Consider the following 10,224-nt stretch of genomic DNA (forward strand, 5'->3'; position numbering starts at 1 on the left):
AGCACAGCACTAATGTATACAAATTGCGAAGACAGATACATTTATCTCATACACAGCATCTGTCCCTGCTCTGGAGAGAGTCTCATAATACTTAGAAGCAAATAAGCCCACCATTTCTTTGTGTCAGGGTTGGTCAAGGATCGCATTGTATAGCAAAATGAGGAGAAAAAAACTGTTAAAATCTGCATTTTCATCATAGGATCTAATGGAAAACTGTTAGCACATCAGAATCTAATTAGTTTACCTGCTCTTCTGTCTGAATTTGAGTGATTTTTTTCTTACACAGATCATATACAAGTTTCAGTAATAGTTTATTTAACTTTTGTTTTGTTTTAGATTACAGACACAAGCTACATTGTTTTATCTCATCCTTTTCCCTGTTAACAGTATAAATAGTCTGTTCTCACTGCCCCTGCGCTCTGAGAGTGGAACACATGTTTGTATTTTATATGACTTAATTATTTTCTGGTTTGGCAGAAAGTTTAATAAATTAGTTATACTTGTCTGGACGTGTGAGTGATCAGTGAGAGGTCCCAAAATTATATTTGTAGGCAACCATAAGGTTCATGTTTCCCTGCTGAATTAGTATCTAATTACTGTCTGGGTGCAGTATTATTTGGTATTATTTTAGTATTATTTATGTGCACTATATAGGGAGTATTGCACTATTTTAGGATTTGGCCAAAGCTCCTCTACTGACTGACAGATGAACACAAGCATAACTCAGATAAATGGGTCAGGGATCCATATTTATATTTTTTTAATTTTAAAGTCTAAATGAAGACTAAAAGTGTTGACAGAAACAATAAACCTATTTACCTGTTAGCTGCTCTACACTGTGATGTAAGCTGCAACACATGGAGATATATATATATATATATGATTGAGATTTAGCTCCCATGACATTTGGTAATGATCTGAGATTGAGTGAATGTGTGTATGCCCTGATATGTATTGGCGCTCTATCCTGGGTGAATCCCTAGTGCCCAATACAGTCCTCCAGGGGATGATCGTTCCTGTTTGAGTGTGCGCTGTGCGCGTTTGCCTGCTGTTACTCGCCAGTCTGTATGTGGATTGAATGTTTCATGGAATGCTGTTCTGTACAATATTGATTATGAAGTGTCCTTGGGTGTCTAGAAAGGCACTATATATATATATATATATATATATATATATATATATATATATATATATATATATTTTTTTTTTATTTTTTTTTTTTTTTTTTTTTTCTCTTTTAAATGTGTACAAACCGGATTCCAAAAAACACTAAAGAAATTGTGAATAAAAACTAAATGCAATGATGTGGAGCTGCCATCCATCCATTCCATCCATTATCCACAGCTTATCCGGGTCCGGGTCGCGGGGGAAGCAGTCGGAGCAAAGAAACCCAGACCTCCCTCTCCCCAGCCACCACCTCCAGCTCCTCCGGGGGTATACCGAGGCGTTCCCAGGCCAGTCGAGACATATATTCTCTCCAGAGTGTTCTTGGTCTGCCCCGGGGACTCCTCACCGTTGGACATGCCCGGAACACTTCTCCAGGAAGGCGTCCAGGAGGCATCCGAACCAGATGCCTGAACCACCTCAACTGGCTCCTCTCGACGTGGAGGAGCAGTGGCTCCACTCCGAGTCTCTCCCGGATGTCCGAGCTCCTAACCCTGTCTCTAAGGGAGAGTCCAGACATCCTGCGGAGAAAACTCATTTCAGCCGCTTGTACCCGCGATCTCGTTCTTTCGGTCACTACCCAAAGCTCGTGACCATAGGTGAGGGTTGGGACGTAGATTGAACGGTAAATCGAGAGCTTTGCTTTTCTGCTCAGCTCTCTCTTCACCACAACGGACCGGTACAGAGCCCGCATTACCGCTGACGCTGCCCCAATCCGTCTGTCAATCTCCCGCTCCATCTTTCCCTCACTCGTGAACAAGACCCCGAGGTATTTAAACTCCTCCACTTGAGGCAGGATCTCACTTCCAACCTGGAGAGAGCACTCCACCCTTTTCCGACTGAGTACCATGGACTTGGGCTTGGAGGTGCTGATCCTCATCCCTACCGCTTCACACTCGGCTGCAAACTGGTCCAGCAAGAGCTGGAGGTCCTGGCTCGATAAAGCCAACAAGACCACATCATCTGCAAAAAGCAGACATGGAATCCTGAGACCACCAAACTGGACACCCTCCGCCACTTGGCTACGCCGAGAAATTCTGTCCATAAAAATTGTGAACAGAACCGGTGACAACGGGCAGCCCTGATGGAGTCCAACTCCGACTGGAAACCAGTCGGACTTACTGCCAGCCATACGAACCAGACTCCTGCTCTGTTTGTACAGGGACTGGATAGCTTGTAACAAAGAGCCCAGTACCCCATACTCCATGAGCACCCCCCACAGAATACCCCGAGGGACACGGTCGAATGCCTTCTCCAGATCCACAAAACACATGTAGACTGGTTGAGCAAACTCCCATGCACCCTCCAGGATCCTAGCGAGGGTAAAGAGCTGGTCCTGTGTTCCACGACCGGGGCAGAATCCGCATTGTTCCTCCTGGATCCGAGGTTCAACTATCAGTCGGACTCTCTTCTCCAGTACCCCCGCATAGACCTTACCAGGGAGGCTGAGGAGTGTGATCCCCCTATAGTTGGAACACACCCTCCGATCCCCCTTTTTAAAAAGGGGAACCACCACCCCAGTCTGCCAGTCCAGAGACACTGCCCCCGATGTCCACGCAATGTTGCAAAGACGTGTCAACCAAGACAGCCCCACAACATCCAGAGCCTTGAGGAACCCGGGGTGAACCTCATTCACCCCCGGGGCCCTACCGCCAAGGAGTTTCCCTACCACCTTGACCCCCCCCCCCGGGGTCCCCAAGCTCTGCTTCCTCTGCGGAAGGCTTGCTGGTGGGATTGAGAAGATCCTCGAAGTGATCCTCTGATCCAACACACCACAAGGTGGTGATCAGTTGACAGCTCAGCGCCTCTCTTCACCCGAGTGTCCAGAACATATGGCCGCAGGTCAGATGATACGACTATAAAGCCGATCATCGAAATGCAGCCTAGGGTGTCCTGATGCCAGGTGTACTTGTGGACACCCTTATGCTCGAACATGGTGTTCGTAATGGACAAACGGTGATGAGCACAGAAATCCAATAACTGAACACCACTCGGGTTCAGATCAGCGGGGCCGTTCCTCCCAATCACGCCCCTCCAGGTCTCACTGTCATTACCCATTACCCACGTGAGCGTTGAAGTCCCCCAGCAGAACAATGGAGTCCCCAGAATGAGTGTTCTCCAGCACTCCCTCTAGGGTCCCCAAGAAGGCATGGTACTCTGAACTTCTGTTCGGTGCATAAGCACAAACAACAGTCAGAGCCCTTTCCCCAACCCGAAGGCGCAGGGAAATTACCCTCTCGTCCACTGGGGTAAACCCCAACGTACAGGCGCTAAGCCGGGGGGCTATGAGTAAGCCCACACCTGCCTTACGCCTCTCACCCTGGGCAACTCCAGAGTGAAAGAGCATCCAGCCCCTCTCAAGGAGATTGGTTCCAGAGCCCATACTGTGTGTCGAGGTGAGCCCAACTATATCTAGCCGGTACCTCTCAACCTCGCGCACCAACTCAGGCTCTTTTCCCACCAGAGAGGTTACGTTCCATGTTCCAAAAGCCAGTTTCAGTAACCGAGGATCAGAATGCCAGGGCCCCCGACCCCGACCGCCACCTGATCCACAACGCACCAGACCCAGATTACTACCTCTCCCACAGGTGGTGGGCCCATGGGAGAGTGGACCCATGTATCTCCTTCGGGCTAAGTCCGGCCACCAGGCGCTCGCCAAGGAGCCCCTCCCCCAGGCCTGGCTCCAGGATGAGGCCCTGGTAACCCTGCTCCGGGCAAGGGAGGCTGTGTCCATGTTATCTTTTTCATCCGTGTCTTTATGGATCACTCTTTGTCTGGCCCATCACCTAGGACCAATTTGCCTTGGGAGACCCTACCAGGGGCTATTGCCCCAGACAACATAGCTCCTAGGCTCACGCAGGCACGCAAACCCCTCCACCACGTTAAGGTGGTGATCCAAGGAGGAGTGGAGCTGCCAACATCTAATATTATATTCAGAATAGAACACAAATCACAGATCAAACGTTTAAACTGAGAGTATGTATCATCATTTTAAGGGAAAAATATGTTGTTTCAAAATTTCAGGGTGTCAACAAATCCCAAAAATGTTGAGACAAGGCCATTTTTTACCACTGTGTGTCATCCCCCTTCTTCTTACAACACTCAACAGACGTCTAGGGACAGAGGAGACCAGTTTCTCAAGTTTAGAAATAGGAATGCTCTCCCATTCATGTCTAATACAGGCCTCTAACTGTTCAATCGTCTTGGGCCTTCTTTGTCGCACCTTCCTCTATATGATGCGCCAAATGTTCTCTATAGGTGAAAGATCTGGACTGCATGCTGGCCATTTCAGTACCCGGATCCTTCTCCTACGCAGCCATGATGTTGTGATTGCTGCAGAATGTGGTCTGGCATTATCTTGTTGAAAAATGCAGGGTCTTTCCTGAAAGAGATGACGTCTAGATGGGAACATATGTTGTTCTAGAACCTGAACATAGTTCTCTGCATTAATGGTGCCTTTCCAGACATGCAAGCTGCCCATGCCACAAGCACTCATGCAATGAGAAATTTTGAATCAACATATTTTTCCTTTAAAATGTTACATTACTCAGATTAAACTTTTGATCTGTCATCTATGTTCTATTAAGAATAAAATATTGACATTTGCCATCTCCGCATCATTGCATTCAGTTTTTATTATATTGAGTAATGGGTGGGTGGGTACCTCACTCCTCTTAATACAGGCAAAGAGATGGCCAAATTAATTGGTATACTTAATTAAAAGTATCCTTAGAATTATAACTACCTGCTAGCTGTTTAGTCTTCTTGCCTGAGAGGTGTGGCTGGGTCAATTCAGTCAGTTGTGTAGGACATCTGTTTTCAGTGAGAACTGCACTCCCAGGAAAAAAATATTATTTTTTGACAGCATTTTCCTTTATATTGATAGTAACATACAAATCAGAAATACAAGTATGATATAAATACAAGTGAAAATTCACCCCTTAAAGCACGCACCCCATCATACCCACCAACCCCACCCTCCTCATTTGGAATATCAAAACAGAATAAGTCAAAAAAGAATACACAGAAATAATATACAATGATAAATAGTACAAACATGCACATTAAAATACATACATACATTCAGGAATAAATAAAAACATAAAAATGTGGGAAATATCCATCATGGAATGAAGGGAGCAATCACCAATAAGATCAAAACATTATCTTTGTCAGACCTGCATTAAAGTACTCTGTTTTTGTTTTTTTGTTTTTGTTTTTGTTTTGTGGTCTACAGGGTACCCTGTCCTCCGCAACAAAATTGAGTTCAAAAGACCAGGGATGGAAGCAAACAAGGATGACTGGAATAAATTCCTGATGGCTACCAAGGTGAGAAGCAAATGATTTTTGTTCTGCAGCATGTAATCTTTCAGGTGCATACACACATGTTTGATTCATAATTAATTTTTGTGCAGTTTATTTTGATTTAAAACATTAGAGAAGTAAACAGTACAGTAATATTTTACAAGCCCCATTTCCAAAAAATATGTGATGCTGTGCCGAATGTAAATTAAAAAGGAAATGTAATTTAAAGGAAATGTATGTATTAGAAAATAAGACTATTTTTAATGTTAAATGTGAGAACATTTTAACAACACTGTACTTTTTAGGAACTGAGAAAACCAATTACTGTAGTTTTGAAAGTGAAATGTTTTCCCATTCTTACTTTTGATAGGATTTCAGGCTGTCAATAGCTCAGGCTCCATGCTAGTGGGTGACAAGTCTGGATTAGTTTAGCACCTGGACTCTTTTACTAAGGAGCCATGCTGTTGTAATCCAAGCACAATAAAGCTGGGCCTTGTCTTTCAAATAAGCAAGGATTTCCCAGAAAATCACAAGATCAGGATGGCAGCATTTTGCTCCAAAATCTGTATATATTGTTCAGCATTAACACTGCCTTCACAGATCTGCAAATCACACATGCCATGTACATTGATGCCCCCTTAAATCATCACATATTCTGGCTTTTGAACTGTGTGCTTATAACATGCTGCATGGTCCCTCTCCTCTTTAGTCTGGAGGATGTGGCTTCCAAAATTTCCAAAAAATAATTTCAAGTTAAATGAGCTTGGGCCCAGAGAAGGCCACAGCATTTCTGGATCCTGTATATATGGTTTCTTTATTGCACTTGTGAGTTGGATGCAGCAACTTACTATTTTCACACAGTGGTTTTTGGGAATGTTTCTGAGCCCATCATCATCATCATCTCCACTTAATCCATTTCAGGGTCTCAGTGTTTTTGAGCCCATGCAGTTTATAATTAACAATAATGTTTTTATTTGCGTTTTGCACTGTCCAATATCTGGCAATGGGTTTTGTAAATTGTACTATTACATTGCATGCTGGAAATATGTTTAGGAAGGGACTGAAAATTATCTTACAAGTTAAACAAACTGTGATGTGTTTGGAAATACCTGAAAGTTGTATGGGGCAGGGTTTCCACATAAACATAAGATCATGGGGGCATATGTATAATGCTTTTATTATGGCCCATGATTACCTTTTCTTTTCCCCATTCGTTAAGATGGACACACATATATATATATATATATATATATATATATATATATATATATATATATATATATATATATATATATATATACAGGGGTTGGACAATGAAACTGAAACAACTGGTTTTAGACCACTATAATTTATTAGTATGGTGTAGGGCCTCCTTTTGCGTCCAATACAGCATCAATTTGTCTTGGGAATGACATATATAAGTCCTGCACAGTGGTCAGAGGGATTTTAAGCCATTCTTCTTGCAGGATATTGGCCAGGTCACTACGTGATGCTGGTGGAAGAAAACGTTTCCTGACTCGCTCCTCCAAAACACCCCAAAGTGGCTTCAGGATACAATGTTTGAACCATTGGATGCACATGGTCCTCCAGAATGTTTCAGTAGTCCTTGGCAGTGATGCGCCCATCTAGCACAAGTATTAGGCCAAGGGAATGCCATGATATGGCAGCCAAAACCATCACTGATCCACCCCCATGCTTTACTCTGGGCATGCAACAGTCTGGGTGGTACGCTTCTTTGGGGCTTCTCCACACCGTAACTCTCCTGGATGTGGGGAAAACAGTAATGGTGGACTCATCAGAGAACAATGCATGTTTCACATTGTCCACAACCCAGGATTTGAGCTCCTTGCATCTTTGAAACCGATGTTTGGCATTGGCATGAGTGACCAAAGGTTTGACTGTAGCAGCCCAGCCGTGTATATTGACCCTGTGGAGCTCCTGACAGACAGTTCTGGTGGAAACAGGAGAGTTGAAGTGCACATTTAATTCTGCCGTGATTTGGGCGTGGTTTTATATTTTTTGGATACAATTCGGGTTAGCACCGAACATCCCTTTCAGACAGCGTCCTCTCGCATCCACAGTTAATCCTGTTGGATGTGTTTCGTCTTTCTTGGTGGTATGCTGACATTACCCTGGATACCGTGGCTCTTGACACATCACAAAGACTTGCTGTCTTGGTCACAGATTGAACAATTTGTCCTCTTTTGAACTCTGGGATGTCACCCATAATGTTGTGTGCATTGCAATATTTTGAGCAAAACTGTGCTCTTATCCTGCTAATTGAACCTTCACACACTGCTCTAAATGGTGCAATGTGCAGGCTGGTCCAATTTAGCCATAAAACCTCCCACACAAAAATGACAGGTGTTTCAGTTTCATTGTCCAACCCCTTTATATATATATTGGAACCATTACTAACAAACTTTCCAAGATACGAACCGGGCATTTGAATATTTTTAGCCTCCACCAACGAACCATGACTCTAGAAACGAACCCGAGCCTCCGCCAAGCCAGCGGCTGGAAATGGCCACTGACCCTAATAGGCGAATCTCTCGGTGCGCCCAGACTTGAGTGAGCTTTTAAGATTAGCAAATTGTAGTTTTAGCACTTTAGCATTAGTGTAAATAGCAGACATTGAAATTGGTGCTAAGTTAGGCCGTATCTATTCTCCATTATTCCACCCACCCCCCACCTCCCGTCATACAGCCAGTGCCTGTGTTACTCCTCCAGCCAGTCGTCACGTCTTCAAGGTAGCGATATGTAACCACATAAAAGTTTTTTTATTTCTTTTTTATTACTGTTTACACTGTATTTCTTTTTTATTTTTAGTAATGCTACATTTTTTTTTTTTACTAATATGAGAGTTTTGTAAACATATATCAGTGCAAAAAGGGGGACTTTCGGGGTGGGCTGGAACACATTAATTGCTTTTCCATTATTTTAAATGGGGAAAATTAACTCGAGAAACGAACTTTTCTACTTACGAACCATGTCACGGAACGGATCAAGTTCGTAGGTAGAGGTTCCACTGTGTGTGTGTGTGTGTGTGTGTGTGTGTGTGTGTGTGTGTATATATATATATATATATATATATATATATATATATATATATATATATATATATAATATTATTATTATTATTATGTGCGAAGCAGGAATTTTGTTTGATTTTATGTGCTGTGAAATTCTGATGCTTTTATACATTCGAAACTGTGGTCTGTTTGTGAAATTTCTTCAGAACTACTGTAAAAACTAACTTTCTGATTAAATTAATTTAATTTATTATATTTCATTATAGGTCTTGCTTTTGCAAAGTTGTGATTATCCTGCATTTTTTCTGATTTACAAATTTCACTATAGCAATTGATGTTCCAGGGGGCATGGTGGTGCAACAGGTAGTGTCATTGTCACACAGCTCCAGGGACCTGGAGTTGCGGGTTTGAATTACGCTCCAGGTGACTGTCTGTGAGGAGTTTGGTGTGTTCTCCCCGTGTCTGTGTATGTTTGCTCTGCTTCCCTGCATGGTCCAAAAAAATGCACATGTTGGTAGGTGGAAACTAAAGTAAAGTAGTAAAGTGTCCATAGGTGTGAGTGAATGTGAGAGCATTTGTCGCAATGTGAAGGACTGGCGCCCTCTCCAGGGTGCCTTGCACCCAGTGATTAACCCAGTGATTAAGCTCCATACCTACCACAACCCTGAACTGGATAAGCGGTTACAGACAATTAATGAATGAATGTTCCAGACCATCTTCATTACTTTGATGCTGATTGATTATGTTTGTGTCCTGTAGACCACCCATAGCCCGGAGTGTCAGGACGTGTTGAAGTTCATCGCTCAGTGGTGTGGAGGCCTTCCATCAGCTGGCTACTCCTTCCAATAAGAGGAAGTTTCATCGTTTTCTGCCTCTCCATCTCCTGTTTTCACCCTCTTCCTCAATCCATTTCTCTTTTGTCTCCCCCTCTGCCTTCCTTTTGTTTTTTCCTACTTTACTCCCACTCCCCACCTGTTCCATTCAGACGTTTAATTTGCTTTACACTCTTCTGCTTCCAAAACAATATGCATCTCTACTCCTCACCGGTTCTCTTTTTTCATTTGATTATTTGATGGGACAAATAAGTGTCCATTGCTTTCATCAGGCTAGTTCATTAGCAGTCCTTGAGGTCATGAAGGTTCTGTTTTATCTGTTTTTTTTTTGTATGAAGGTACATCTGTACTGCTAACTCATGGTAAAATGAAAATGATTGCAGCCTTTTATATACTTGCCTAAAATTATTCTGTTAAATAATAAATTATTCTGCTTTAGTATATTTTGGGTACTTCCATGTCTATAAACCTCTATAAACACACACACACACACATATGTATATATATATATATATATTAAATACCAAAATAAAATTACTATCTGTATTTCATGAAGATTGTCATTTTTTTATACATTACCAAATTTTATGGATTATTATGAGGCTGAATATTTAAATGATAGGCTACCTTTATGTATTTGAGTATATTAAGAATTAGAAAATGCAAAAAAATACAAGACTGTCAAAAATTAATCTTGATAACCATGTGTTTGTTCAGAAATATTTATATTGATATAGATACTATGAAACAATATACATTTAATATTATTGGATGCCAGTTTCTTATCCAAAGATGATCTTGGAGGAAGAAGTTATCATTGAATACATAATATATCTAATAAACCCTTCATTAAATAAAATCAGGTGATGTTGATGGAAATGAATAAACGC

At 42.2% G+C, this 10,224-nt stretch overlaps 1 protein-coding gene across 2 annotated transcripts in view; it reads left to right on the forward strand.

The window, feature by feature from the left end:
* ift172 (intraflagellar transport 172) overlaps positions 1–9,854 on the forward strand; it is a 95,759-nt gene extending 85,905 nt beyond the window's left edge. For both annotated transcript variants that reach the window (XM_066677160.1, XM_066677158.1), the window contains exons 47-48: positions 5,402–5,493; positions 9,261–9,854. In XM_066677160.1, the coding sequence (XP_066533257.1) occupies positions 5,402–5,493; positions 9,261–9,350 (182 nt within the window). In that variant the 3' untranslated portion in view covers positions 9,351–9,854. The remainder of the gene's footprint in view (positions 1–5,401; positions 5,494–9,260) is intronic.
* The last annotated feature ends 370 nt before the right edge of the window (positions 9,855–10,224 follow it).

Source organism: Hoplias malabaricus, chromosome 7 (genome assembly GCF_029633855.1).
Source record: "Hoplias malabaricus isolate fHopMal1 chromosome 7, fHopMal1.hap1, whole genome shotgun sequence".
Taxonomy (NCBI): domain Eukaryota; kingdom Metazoa; phylum Chordata; class Actinopteri; order Characiformes; family Erythrinidae; genus Hoplias; species Hoplias malabaricus.